Source organism: Lampetra planeri, chromosome 54 (assembly GCF_965212315.1).
Source record: "Lampetra planeri chromosome 54, kcLamPlan1.2.h2, whole genome shotgun sequence".
NCBI lineage: Eukaryota > Metazoa > Chordata > Hyperoartia > Petromyzontiformes > Petromyzontidae > Lampetra > Lampetra planeri.
The window spans coordinates 5349919-5364539 of record NC_136160.1 but is presented as its reverse complement, the minus strand read 5'-3'; the positions used below and the strand labels follow the sequence as shown (position 1 = coordinate 5364539).

The window sequence follows — 14621 nt, the reverse complement described above, 5'->3', positions numbered from 1 at the left end:
ATTGTGTGCAAACAGACAACAAAAGAGTTAGATACATGAACAGCACAAAAGATCTGCAAATTGCAGCAGAGTGTGCATCTGCAGCATTTGGTCAGGGGCACATGCGGAAATTAAAACAAACCGCTGAGCATCCAACAAAAGGATTTTGGTGTGGGAATGCTCGGAGCGAGGAGACCACGTGTGATACGAGTGGACTGCGGTGGCAGTAAATGCAATTCGTTGCATTCAAACAAACACAATCACGGGCCAAGTGAAATGATGTGCACAATATATGCAGTGACACAAAAGCTAACAAACATCAAAATCGAGGTGATAAAAAAACACACGCCACCGTTGGAGGGAAATTACAATTCCACAAAAGCCTTGACATATTCCGATGCACCACTGGTAAAAAAACTGTGCAAATCCTGCTATCTCAAAGCTAATCCCAAGCAAACATCCAATTTACAAGCAATTCTGCCTCCAAAGAAAATAGAAAACTTCAAGGTTTGCCGTGGGATATTGCTCATTGTCTGAGTGGGGGTAGAAAAGCAATAGAGCCGAACAGCCCAAAAGCAATGGATGTTGTACATTGTTGCGGCATCAACTCTTTGTGAACGCTGAGAGCCTCTGGCAGGCATATGTAGTTAATTTTAAGCGTGAGACACAGTGATTTTATATATTTTCAATAGGGATGTGACGCAGAAGAAAAAAAAATGCCGAGTAAAAGAGTATCTTTTGGAACGTACAGGAGGCTCACAGAAAGAGTTACGAGTGTTAACAGTCGATGACACAATGCCCCAGTTTGAAAGGCAAATGCATAATTCTGAGTAGCAGTGCACATGTCTGCTATTCCATTAAAACAAGATGCATGAGAAATAATAAAAACTAACAGCTGCTGCTACTGTTTGCATTATTTGTAAATTGCGCACAGCTTACAAAATTCTAGATTTGAAGCTTTCGTGACTGCAAGGAATCATCTTCTTAGGTTTTTTCGGTAAAGTCACGTAGAAAGTAAAATAAAATAAAAACAAAAATCACGACGTTTCGGAGGCAACACAAGTCTCCGTCATCAGGTGGGACCGTCACAGCCAGATTAGCTGTATCAATAGCTAATCTGGCTGTGACGGTCCCACCTGATGACGGAGACTTGTGTTGCCTCCGAAACGTCGTGATTTTTGTTTTTATTTTATTTTACTTTCTACGTGACTTTACCGAAAAAACCTAAGAAGAAGCTTACAAAATGTCACACTGATAAATAATTTTGTGGATTGCTAGAAAAGTGGCAATAAATTGCAGCGATGATACTATTCTCGGGAATGGAAGCTGAGACGAAAGGAGAAATAAAACAAGAGTCTGCAACAAAAAAAGAAAATTATTTTTGTAATCTGCATGCAAATGCGAAAACCTCGGAAGGCTTCGCACAAACCGAGCGTGGTGGCACACGCCACTTGGCTGCAAGGTGGCCAGAAATTTGCAGGACAGCAAATTGATTCCGGAATCTCTCGTGTGGTGGAGTTTCGCGTGGGTTTTCTTCACCTTCTCTTGGTTCCTTAGCCTATGACCAATCTCATCAGATCTCGGAAGCTCTGCAGGGTTTGAGCCTGGACAATGCCTGGATGAGCAATCACCATGCACCAAAGGTGTTATAGGCTGCGGAGCTACGTGGTGAGCAGCAGAGGGCAGTGCAGAAAAATGAATTTCACATCGTTTCTATGTTCCCATGTTTATGTTCTCTGCCTTAACCAACCTGCACTGACAAATAACCCCCACAAATTGCCCAGCGAGCGGAGGCTCTGATCCAGCAGTGGACTGATTAATGGCCGTAAATGTACTCGGATTCCTTCCCACACGCAAAACACTCCCTGGTAAGGAGTTGATCAAACATCCCCAAAAGTCGCAGAGCACTGCTGAAAAGTTTTCTTGTTAAATAAATGGCGAAGCTTTCCTGAATAAAGGTCAATGTACGCGTGGGACCCAGCAATTGGTCGCTCACGGCACTGTGGTTGGAAGGGTCTCCACTACAGGGAGCTCTGGAGAGCCCCTTCAAAGGATATTTGGCCTACTGCTTCACGATGGCCAGACAGCCTGGAAGAGGTGGGAGTAGCCACGCTTTGCTCCACCACTAACCATAGCCTACCGATTTATACTGCCGAGTGGACAACAGGTGATGGTGGAGGGGAATTTAAGAAACATATCAGTCTAAAGCTTTCGTGACTGCAGGGATTCATCTTCTTGGTTCTTTCGGTAAAGTCACGTAGAATGGGAATTTTTTTTTATTATAAAAAATAATACAAATATTTTAGTATGTTTTATTTGTATTATTTTATTATTTCCATTCTACGTGACTTTACCGAAAGAACCAAGAAGATGAAACATATCAATGTCGCGTTGGGCGGTTTGATCCGACGACCATTACGCTGCGGTCACATCTGTACCAAAATTTACAAATGATTACAAGTGGATACACTTGGGGGTAGGGGTGGTGTATGTGCGTCACCAGGAGCTTTGTAATGATGCAATCTCACCATTCCTTTCCCGCTGCTGCTTTTGACGTCACCAACTCTTGGTGTAATTGCTCATTCTCCTTGGCCACCACGTTCATTTGTTCCTTCAGCGTCTGCAGTGCCTCCTAAGGGAATAATCAGATGATATGAGGGAAAAAAAAGGTTTTGCCGGCTGATGCGCAGGGAAAGTTTGCGGTGGTGACGTCACTGCGCTCATCTGCGCGATAACGTCACCTGCACCCCGCAGCGAGTTTCCTCGAGGCAGTCCGTTTACCTCCCACGTGAACCCCAACACTCGTTCATGGATTCGACCAAACATACAAGGATAGCAGGAGCCTCTGGAAAAAAAGGCTTCAGACTCAGGGAGTCCTTCTTAGGTAAATTAAAGGGAATCTTATTTTTTACAATAAAAGTTAAAATACACATTCTGCAAGCGTTTTGTGAAGCTTTCATCATGTACAGCCTTGACGTATCCACAAGCATTGCGTGCAGGCAAATGCTTTTTGCAACATCTTAGAATTCACGAAAAAGTAATCGTCTTAGTTTAACACGTAGGCTTTCGCGACCAAAATTATTCATAATAATTTGTTTGGGTTAGATCGCATTATTTATAAATGTGTCGTAACCCTCCACCACCCGACACGGCCAATCAGCAAAAAAGTGTCACGTTGACAAAAGACAAATAGTTCACTACTTTAGCCCACTGGTGTGTTGAAGAGTGAAACCACAACATTTACAATTTTTGAGTACGATGCTGGATGCAATTACCAGCGAAACGTCGTACAAAAAAATTGTAAATGTTGTGGTTTCACTCTTCAACACACCGATGGGCTAAAGTAGTGAACTATTTGTCTTTTGTCAACGTGACACTTTTTTGCTGATTGGCCGTGTCGGGTGGTGGAGGGTTACGACACATTTATAAATAACGCGATCTAACCCAAAAACTTTATTATGAGTAATCGTCTTACTCTCAGTTACACGTTTGGCGCCATGGTCCTTCGCTGGACTGTGCATGATGAATGAATGAATTACTCTTGGCAGAGCCAACCACAGCCTGAGTGTGAACAGAGCTGAGGTCTGTCTGCACCGCTTGTTAATGTTAATTGCAATGCTAGGCGTGTCAGTCACAGCTCCCGTCAACCTTGAACAACACAGCAAAGAAAATAACATGTCATATACATGGATTTGAATACACAATGCAAAAATAACAAAGAATTGGAGATAACAAAGCTGTCTCTGGTGTGGACCAATCAGTTTCAAAGACAATGCATATATTATCAGAGGTATGTTTTTGTTTGCATTCTGACCACAAGTATTGTGGTTAATGCAGATGTAGTGGTGATACGCGCTGGGTGTATATGTCGTGTGCCAGCGCGTATGTACGGGTGTGTGTGTGGTGACGCGCGCTGACGGGGAGGAGCAGGCGTCAGTGCGCGGGTGGGGGTAGTGCTGCTGATTGGCTGTGTGCCGGTGACGCGCCCAGAGGGAGTGATCGGGTAGCAGCGCGGTGTGATTGGTCGGGGAGTGGAAACACGCGCTGAGCGGAACCGGATCGTAGGGATAGCGCGTGGGGATTGGGTAACTGAGGAGCGGTGCCGACGTTGAGGTCCGCATCCGCTCCGTCTCCCGGGAAGAAGAGGTATATAAGGTGATGCACAGAGGAGCAGGGGGCAGAAGTGGAACCATCTAAGAATGAAGACGAAGGTGCAGAGATAGAGCCCGGAGAGGAGAGTAATGGAGAGTAGAGGAGAGTAAGGTATAAGTGTGTAGCCAGAGAGAGAGAACGGTCTACACGAGCTGAGTACTGTATAGTGTGTAGCCAGGGAGAGAGAACGGTCTACACGAGCTGAGTAATGTATAGTGTGTAGCCAGAGAGAGAGAACGGTCTACACGAGCTGAGTAATGTATAGTGTGTAGCCAGAGAGAGAGAACGGTCTACACGAGCTGAGTGATGTATAGTGTGTAGCCAGAGAGAGAGAAAGGTCTACACGAGCCGAGTATGCATACGGTGTAGCCAGAGAGAGAGGAAGGTCTACACGAGCCGAGTATGCATACGGTGTAGCCAGAGAGAGAGATGCAAAGTCTACACGAGGCGAGTGGAGAGTGTAGCAGAGGCGCAGAGTCTACACGAGGCGAGAGAAGAGTGTAGCCGAGGCGCGGAGTCTACACGAGGCACAGGGAGCCAGCAGCACAGAATCCAGAGAGTCAAGAGAAGCGTAGGGTGAAGAAGAAGAGGTCACGAGTTGTACCGTTGTATGGTGACCGCATTGTGAAGAAGAGAGGCCACGCGTTGTATTGTTACAAGTCAAGATTTAATAAAAGAAGTGTGTTCCCGTCAAGGAGTTTCCTGCCGTCATTTTCCAATACTTCACAGACATGATTCCTTGTAAAAGGTTTCCGTTTGGTGTTTTAACGTCTTAACACAGCTGTTTTGTTGCCAAAAAAAAAGGGGAAAACCTATTCTGATATTTTGGTACTGGCAAAGGAGGTCCCATGATGTAGTTTTAGAACCTATGAACTATTATAACTGCTCCAATCATTATTACACATGCGACACAGCTCTGTAGAGTTTTGGAGTAAGGGTGGTGACAAACTAACTTTCAGAAAGTTTTTTTTATTTTAGAAAAATTAGTAAGCACACCACAACATGATTAGCCCGTGTAGTAGTGACATCGCGGATGTCACTGTGTAACGCCGGCTCTAGAGGCACGGCGTGCAATGTATTGCCATCGCGGGCACCACGTACATGTGGATACAGTACCTGCCCTAGAGGGCTCGGTGAGCGCTGTCTGACAGTGCTGAGTGGCACCACGCTCTGCGTGCAGTGCCGACCCCTACAGGATAGGGGGTGTGAGAGTGCCAGCCCTGGGAATGGGGTTACCAAAGGCCATGGCACTCTGGTTGACCCCGAAGGACACGTGACCGGTAAAGTCTACACAGCGGCCCCCAGATGGGGGCAAGGGGTGGTCACGTGTCAGGGCCGAGAACCTGCTAGAGGATTCTAGAAGGTGGGCGTGGCTAAGGGCGGAGCCAGCCACGCCACAGAGGATATAAGCCGGGTCCCCGAGCAGGACCGACTGCTGTTGTTCATCCTGAAGAATCTACGTTCTACGTCCTGTAAGAGTCACCAACACGTGGACCTGGACCCGGGCCAGGGTCCGGTCCGTCGTAGCTAATTCCAGTGTAATTAGTGTAGTTAGCCTGGTGGTCCACCACCATAGGTTGTTAATGTGTTAAGGGGTCGTACCCCATGTGTTGGTTTTAATAAATGTGTTGCCTCTAAGAAGTGCGTCTGCGACTCAGTTGAACTCATTACACGCGCTCTTTGGTTTTTTCGGTAAAGTCACGTAGGTAAAAATAAAATACATGAAAACAACTAAATTAAATCACGACGTTTCGGAGGCAACACAAGCTTCCGTTTTCAGGTGGAACCGTCACAGCCAAAATCTTACGACAGTGACCCTGTCATCCACTTACTACAGCGATTTTGGCTGTAACAGTTCCACCTGAAGACGGAAGCTTGTGCTGCCTCCGAAACGTCGTGATTTAATTTAGTTGTTTTCATTTATTTTATTTTTTACCTACGTGACTTTACCGAAAAAACCAAAGAGTATAAATCCTTGCAGTCACAAAAGCTTCAAATCTAGAACTCACTACATGTGTATATTAGATTGTGTGAACATGGGCATAGCTCTTGCACCTAACGGAACAAAGACTCCCTTAATACACAGTCTCAGCAGATTAAATGTGCATACTTATGCTGTTTTACTTTTAACCATTTAAAATGTCAATTAGAGTCTTGAAACTCCGTGAGTCTTTCATCGGTACTCAAAAGGTGTCTGGCAAGACTTCAATATTCTTGGCATACACTTGCTCTTCAGGGGGTTTATACCAATTTAAAAAACATAAATCTCTGGGACGTTTTCATATCCTTGAAGGTCCTCCTTTGGAAATGAAATGTGCCGAGAAAAAATGTACATTCAGAAGTAAAAATTGTTATCAGCTGTACCACTTGATGACTGATGCCCTTCGCCGAGTGAGATAGGCTGACCATGAAGGTGCTCAACTTTCTCTTAATTTGTGAAATCTTCTGTGTGTTTCAGCTACTGGATTTTTAGCCTTTGTCATGCGCTGCATAAACAACAGAAAGGTAATACATATTATATCACCTGTTCACTTTTTGTTTAATTATATGACCAAATATAGCCGTGCTTACAAATGGCCTGCAGGAAGTCAATGTGGTCTGCAGAAGAGAGGACGGCTTGGGGAAGGAGATATCATACTACTTCTGAAATCCCTTTAAAGTGACCCTCTTTTTGTTTTCCACATTAAGGGCCGCGGCGCTATCCTCACAGGCCCCGTGGAGAAATGTGCATTGCATGGTAATCAAAGTAAAATGTTTAACTCTCAGACGGTACAAGTCTAAATTAATTGGATACAAAACGAATGAAATTATTTGTGTAAATAGACAGAGACCATCATCAAACTCAACACGTGTCAAAACGCAGGGTTTGTTTTTGTACAGGTTTGCTAATTCGTACCTACAATTATAGCAGCGGCAGCTGAGTTGCTCAAAGTCCTGAGCTAGCCAGCCACCTCGACCCTAAGAATAATAAAATAATCATATATTTTTAAACAGAAAGATAGACCATTGTCTCTTAAACATATGTAGTGCATTTTTGATTGATTATCCTTAAATATAGTTGCTTTAAATCAAACATCTGCTTTGTAGGAAGCCAAACAAGAGGGCAGATCCTCGGAGTCCCGTCATAATTAGACTCAAGTAAACACATCGCCATTAATTTCCATCTCCTCTAAGATCTCCCTCTGAAGGTTAAACACCGCAATGGGCCCTCCAGGGCAGAAGGGTCACGGAGATTATGGAAACAAAATTCCCTAAGCGAGCTGCAGTCATTTTGGATCAATTTAATAACAGCCAGCTGAGACCCTAGTAAAATTCTAGCAAACCGAGGAGCCATTTGTCTAAACAGAGATTAATGCGGTACTGTCTCTTGACCTTTGGCCACAACGGCTGTTTTGATGATCCCAGTTAAGCGCTATGAAAAGAGGCACCGCAGCCACATTGTAAGCTAAGTATATCGAGAAAATGTGTCAAAAAAACAATCATCATCATGGTCAAGCCACTGCTGGATGAAGGCCTTCGTGAAGCCGCCGTCACCTCGCTCAATCTTGCGATGTAAAAGTAACAAAATATAATTCAAAGTAATATTTCACAGCCCATTTGTCAGTCTATTGCCAGGTGCAAGCCTCCCCACACCATGCCAGTAATGGCTGAAGTAGGGGCCCAGAGCTAGTTCAAATAACAGTCGCCGCTGATGTTAGCCATGGGCGGGAATCGAACTCAGATATTCGAGTTGATTATACAGTGGGCGAACCACCAGCACAACGCCTACCCCGTATTTACGGGCAGTTGGTTAATCCACTGCTGTATGAAGGTTTCACGACACAGTGTCAGTCACAGGGGCATGTGTTTGACCGTACTTCACACTGGTCTCTGCAGGTTGGTGCAGGGAGGAGGAAGGGGCAGGGGTGTGTGTTGGGGCCATATTGTTCAAGTTATCACTCACCGCATATGTTAGCCGTGGCCAAGAATAAAAAGCGGGCCCCCAGATTCGTAACACCAATGTGCTATTAACTGCACCACCACTCAACCCATTCAGCAAAACTCTTAGTTAAATTGTATAGGTCCAATAAAGAGGCAAAAACATCCATTTCAAATGTCGCGCAACATATTACATTTCTTCGGCTTTACCCCGTTGTGCAACTGCAGAATCAGCAACCGCACAGCCGGCAGTGAAAGGATTAAAAGCTACAGACGCAACATTAATCAGGCTGTTAGGTGTGCAGCTGTTTGTATCACAGCGGGTAGCCAGCATCTGCCCGAGAGCTGATATTTTTAGGGACGGTGTACCCTCCGGGATGTGCGTGTATGTGCCTGCAGCGACTAAATTGGATGAACTGAATATTTCCGGATCGTCAGTTTCTGCCAAATCACACGCATGCACAGAGCATGTGTGGCGCAAATATGTGTATTTGCACGTGTGATGGAGAGCGGTGATGTAGTTAGTGGTTTGCACAATGAACTATAGACCTGACAAGCTGGGTTTGATTTCTGATCACAGCTAACGGCAGTATCGAGTGATATCAGAACCAGTTTTGAGCCTCTCCTATGTCAACTCAACCTTAAATGAACAGCTAGTACAGTGCGTAAATATCAGCAACGGGGAGACAAAGGTGGTCCAGCGTGGCTGACCGCAGCATGCCGTGCCGGAAATGGCACTCGTTAACAGCACTTGCGGGTACACATTTCATAAATGGAAGATTAAGGAATTGCCGAACTGCGACTGTGGTGAAGCCCAAACCACCACACACATCAACAAGGATTGTGCCATCCATGCACATCCTGGCGGTATTGCTGTAATCCATACAGCGTCTACCGCCTCCTTGGATTGGTTGAAGGACCTTAACATTCAACTATGGCACCTACAAAAACTGTTGCCCCCCCCCATGCCATACGAAAGAGAGCAGAGAGAACAGCACTTGCTTCAGCTGGCAACACCGGAGATCCTTGTTTTTGTCTCTGTATATGGGTATACTCAAGTGTGCAAGTACGCACATAGACGATGGTGCTTGCGTGCAATGTAAGCATGCGCAAGAATAAGTATGTGCTTTGCGCTGCACGCCTGGGAGTGGGTTTGAACACATGGGCGAACGAGGGCGATGCGGTGCGAACATTTCGCGCTTCCAATTGCATCACGAACGGCGGCGGCGCCGCCGGTAGGAATGATGATAGAGGAGACACACGATGTCCGAGAGGACATCAACACAAGACTGCAGATTATTTGCTCAGGCACCAATTGAGTAGAATCCACATTTTATTTATACAGTGGGTTTGAATTTAAGGGGATATGTTATTACACACGCGCGAGAAATTACCTATCCAAGGAAAAGTAATCAGGTGTTTCAATGTGTCTATGTTGGGGAGTGGTGGTGCAGTGGTTCGTGCACTGTAAACCCAGTAACCCCACATTTGATTCCCGGCCAAGGATATCATCAGTGATGAATGATACCTGAACCGGTCCTGGGTCCCCCACCTGTGCCAACCTGTACTGACAAGCGTGGTGAAGTATTGTGAAATATCTCCCGTCACTGACATGGCATGGGGATACCTTCATATAGAAGTGGATTGATAGCATCATTATGTGAAAATATAATGTACACGTATCAAAGTGCTTCCACACTACGTATAACTTTGAAAGTGATTTCCTGTGCAAATAAGCGTTACTCATCTCCTGTTTACAGCTGAGCTGGTGGTCAAACATTCAAATTCATATGGCGGGGGCGAGTATAGAGCAAGCGTAGTACAACCAATGTTAAACTTACTCGTGAAATGCTACTTATTTTATTGACCCCAGAGGGATGATAGGCTAAATCAACTCCCAACCACCAGGATTTTAACTCGCATCCTGTTGATTATGAGCAGCTTGTTCAACCTCAGCGCAGGAGCGCTTATGATTATTTATTCGGTGACGAAAAATTATTGGCTTAATACATGTTTCCTGCCCTTTGTCTAAGAAATGAGACCATTGGAACTGAACTCTCCCGTGGGTCACGGTGCAGTATGCTATCCACTGCGCCACCATCCACCCCCCGCCCTCCTCCCCTCAAAACAAATGTACGTGAGAATATTGTACACTCGCGGTCAGTCATTGTATTGAGATGCGTAGCCAGAAAACTCGACGTGACATTCTCGTGGTTTGCAGTTTGCAACCAAAGTTTTTCATGTTTATTTTATTATCGTATTATCCATGCAGCTAAGGAGAAAGGACTGGCTTGTAGACAATGTGTTTATGGCATATTTGTCCATGGCGTTCAGCTTTGCAGATACAAAAACACTATTAAATCCGTACAGGACATTGTGCTATTGAATGCTCGGACTTGCATTTGGCGATTACGTTAAATATAATTGGGCTATATCTCAATTTGACAGCAACACTTAATCGTCTTGTTGACAGCACATTTATTTCCTCAACTGCCCTCAAGCCTAGAAACGATTTTTCCCCCCCAACATCTTAAATTAAACCGTAGATTAATTTACAAACGATTCTCTGAATGGGGTTTAACGTGAATAACCCGTGTCACAACCGTGGCACGGCCAGAGGCTGCCAAATTACAAAACTCAACAGTGTAGGCTTGCCACGGTAAGTTTTTATTTGCTGGCACATTTGGACATTTTCAGTAAAGGAGTTAATTGGATTTGAGCTGGAACTCTGAAAAAAGCACTTTAAGAGTCTTATGAAGCAGAACATTACAGTGCAGTGACTACGGCTATCACCTTCTCCCCCGGGGGGGAGGGGGGGTATCAGCACAAATGCTCCGTGGACTTGGCACATGATCGTGTACAGACATCTGGGGAAGGTGGCATGATTTTTGATGCGTGTGTCAATGAAGTGCGAAATACAGATTTTTTTTTTCACGTCAACTTCACATGCAGGAAGAAATCACGGTGTCTTCGTTGGAGAGGAGTGGCAATTTGTGATAAATTATATAATGCCAAGGTCACTGTGCTTCCTTAGCATTTTTCAAACAATCTTCATTTTTCTCTTAGGGGACAGACAGTGCAATTTCTCTCTGATGCATTTGTGAAAAAGTGGGGGAAAAATTGCCTGAGCAATTTCACTACAAATTTGACACAAAATGCTTAATGTTTTATGCCTTCTCCTGTGGCTGCCATACTTCACCACATTTCATACGGTGGGTTCATAACTTCAGGTAACTTTTGTACTCCATATATACATTTGAACTAGTACTAAAATCGATGTAATATATGTAGGAAAAAAAAAAACATTGCTTTTAAAAAATGTCAATGTACAAAGTTTATTTGCTCACAAAAGCATATAGGGCCCGAGATAAGCATGCTTTGCTATTTTTCATGGAACTGTGAATGTCTACATTACATACAAGAAGGGAAAATCACCAAGATAATGAGTTTCAGCCATATCGTGATGTGAATCTATTCCACCGTTTTATCTAAGATGTACACCAATCATTCTAACCTTGGATGTGAAATCATAGACACCAAATTCTGGTAAAAAGAAATGTAATTGAGATATTTAGCTAATACACACACACACACACATCTATTCATTAATATACCTACAGGACTAGTCTGGTAGATGGTATTAAGATTGCAGGCAAGAGGGCAACCACAACATTCTATGCTAAGTTTAGGTGGCTGGGTGACTCGGAGCTAAAAGCTCTGAGCTGGCAACACTGAGATCCTGAGTTCAAATCCAGGAAACTGCCTATGAATAAACCAGGTCCTCAATTGTGCGCTTTGATAGTCTCAGTTTAACACGTATCTGGCTGTCGCCTGATGGAGCTAGTTGTAATTACTGGCGAAGCGTCGTACTCAAGATTGTAAATGTTGTGGCTTGGCTCTCCAACACACCGGTGTGCTGTACTAGTACACTACACTATACACTACACTACTATACACTACACTGTAGACTACACACTAGTGCTGTACTAGTGACGAATTGGCATGTTCTGTTTACATGACAACCCTTACTAGTTGGCTGTGTCAGGTGGTGGCTGGTTTTAATGACACATTTATATAATTACGTGATCTAATCCAAAACACCTTTATTATAGATGATAGTCTCAGCCTGGTCACGAATGAGTGTACAAAGATATCCAACACATTTAATTTGGTTTTGCACCTAATTTGGCTAAATTCCAGCACTGAGAATTACTGTACATATATTGGCTTTTGACTGGAACGTGATAAAATTACTCTCTGTAGCAGGGTGGGTAGGAAAGTGCTGCCCTCTGCTGTGTGGACCAAAGGTCACACTAAGTGATCTTAGAAGTAGCTCTGTGATGTCCGCTTCCGTGGGCCATTCCCTAACACGAATGACTGCACAAAAAAAATGCGTAAAATCATCCTTGGCGTCGTTGTGGAGAATATAAATAACAAAATAGGTCAGCAGAGAATGTCCTCTTCGCATGCATGTCTCCACAAAACAAATTCAATAATTTATTACACAACGAATTGGCCCCATGGCTTTCTGGAAGTGTATAACTTCAGCAGCATTCGTTATGCTAAGAGGTAGCTCCGTAACATCCACTTCCGGCGGCCATTCTCGAACACTTTGGATTGTACTGCTCTGCAAGACCTGAATGGATACCTTTGTCTGATAATATGATGCTGAAAACAAAATCCAGAGAACACCCACATGTATAAAAGGGAAAACACAGAGATCCAAACGGATAGGGCGCCACGGTGGGAAGATGTTAACTACCTCGCCTGGTATACAGAAGGTCATGGGTTGAATCTTGACCCTGACATCTGTATATTTGAACTTTGCATGTTCTCCTAATGGTTTATGTGTAATTTTTTCAATGGGTCCTCTAGTTTTGCCCTCCACGTTTAGAATCAACATGCGTTTGACAGTATTTGGCTGCTATAAATGTCCACATTATAATCCACTTGATTGAGCCATCATTTGTGGCCAGGTCGCTTCTGAAAAAAAGAGCTAGATAGCTCAGTGGGCCTTACTTGGTAAAATAAAAAGTTATACTTTAGTTTCATTTATTTCCCCACTGAGCATCTCAGGAAGCCACTGAGTGGATCGCCAAACCTAGGCATGGCATTACAAGTTTTCGTTTGTGGTCACGAACCCATTTGTTGTCCTAGCCGCTTTGCAGCCCAGAGCTGGAACAATTAGTCGATTAAGTTGATTAATGGCCATGGCTGATGACACTATCATCACCATGACTATTTCCCACCACTGTGTTCTCACGCTCTCGGGACTTTCACAAATCATCATGATCCAACAAAGCTTCTGCAGGATCAGAGGCGGAGGCCACCATGCTAAGTAGGTAAAGCACAAATTTGGAACGTATTTTTTTTTACTTTTGTGCAGTTAATGAACCTACATTTCAGGGGTAGTATATAATTATAAGGTGCCATGGACCTTTATTGGTTTGTCCAACTTTAATTCACGGTCCTTGGGCAGTAGACTCAGTCTTGTTTCAGTGAACTGCAGGCCAGTTGATGTCCATCAAAATTAGGTAACTCGCAAAACATCATATGGCTCTGCCAATGAGTGTCACCTCCCCTCCCCCGCAGATTAATCCCCAGTTGTTGGCAGAATGGGCTGACACTTTATAGCTCACTGCACACCATAGCAAAACATATGATTTCGATTTAAAGCTTTCGTGACTGCAGGGATTCATCTTCTTCGCAAGCAGCCATCCTCACCTGAGGACGGCTGCTTGCGTTGTGGCCGAAATGTCGTGAGAATTATTTTATTATGTTTTATTTTTATTATTTTATTATTTCCATTCTACGTGACTTTACCGAAAGAACCAAGAAGAAAAAAACATGTGATCTTATATATAATCGTGCTCCCAGTACTTAAACCCATCTTCATATGAGTTTCCGCAATGTGAACGGTAAGTCTTGATATACCATTGTGCATTAATTAATATATATTTAAATAAGTCACAACGCCTGTATAATTTGCACAAGACACACAAAAGTGGTTGAAATCATGTTTTTAAGCATAATCTATAGTACTTTCAATGATTCTTCTGAAACACAGGAAGTTTTTTTTTTCACACTGAAAAGATGAGTGAGAGTAAAAACATAAAAACGGCCTTTAATTAGCCCTCATACAGAAAAGCAACGATAAGTGTTTGATAGCGATGTGGGTCTTTTCATAACGATGTGCCTAAATATGCCCATAATTACTCACAATTTTCATTCTTTTCTCCCACCAGGGGTATTGAGTGCTAATAGAGAGGCTCCACTCATGGTAGACTCCCTGCCAATGTCTGTTTTGGTTTAACCCCTCCGTTGGGTGAGCGCACCCAACCCGCAATCACAACGCTTAAATGCAACACTCTCCAACAAATGGTGAGAAAACCCATTACAACAGAAAAATACGTGCAAGGCTGCACACAAATACATTTCACATCACACAAAGGTGGGCTTGCTCACCAACATCAGGGAGACACGACCCCCCCCCCTTCCCAACGTGCCTGCCACGCATGCCGCGTGACCATCACAACGCGTGTACAATGCTCTCGAGCCTCGTCTAAGCCACC

General features: G+C 44.0%; 1 protein-coding gene across 2 annotated transcripts in view; it reads right to left on the bottom strand.

Annotated features, from left to right (window-relative positions):
- LOC144735097 (centrosomal protein of 89 kDa-like) overlaps positions 1 to 14621 on the bottom strand; it is a 96346-nt gene that overhangs the window by 54257 nt on the left and 27468 nt on the right. For both annotated transcript variants that reach the window (XM_078617506.1, XM_078617507.1), the window contains exon 13: positions 2508 to 2611. In XM_078617506.1, coding sequence (XP_078473632.1) covers positions 2508 to 2611 — 104 coding nt within the window. The remainder of the gene's footprint in view (positions 1 to 2507; positions 2612 to 14621) is intronic.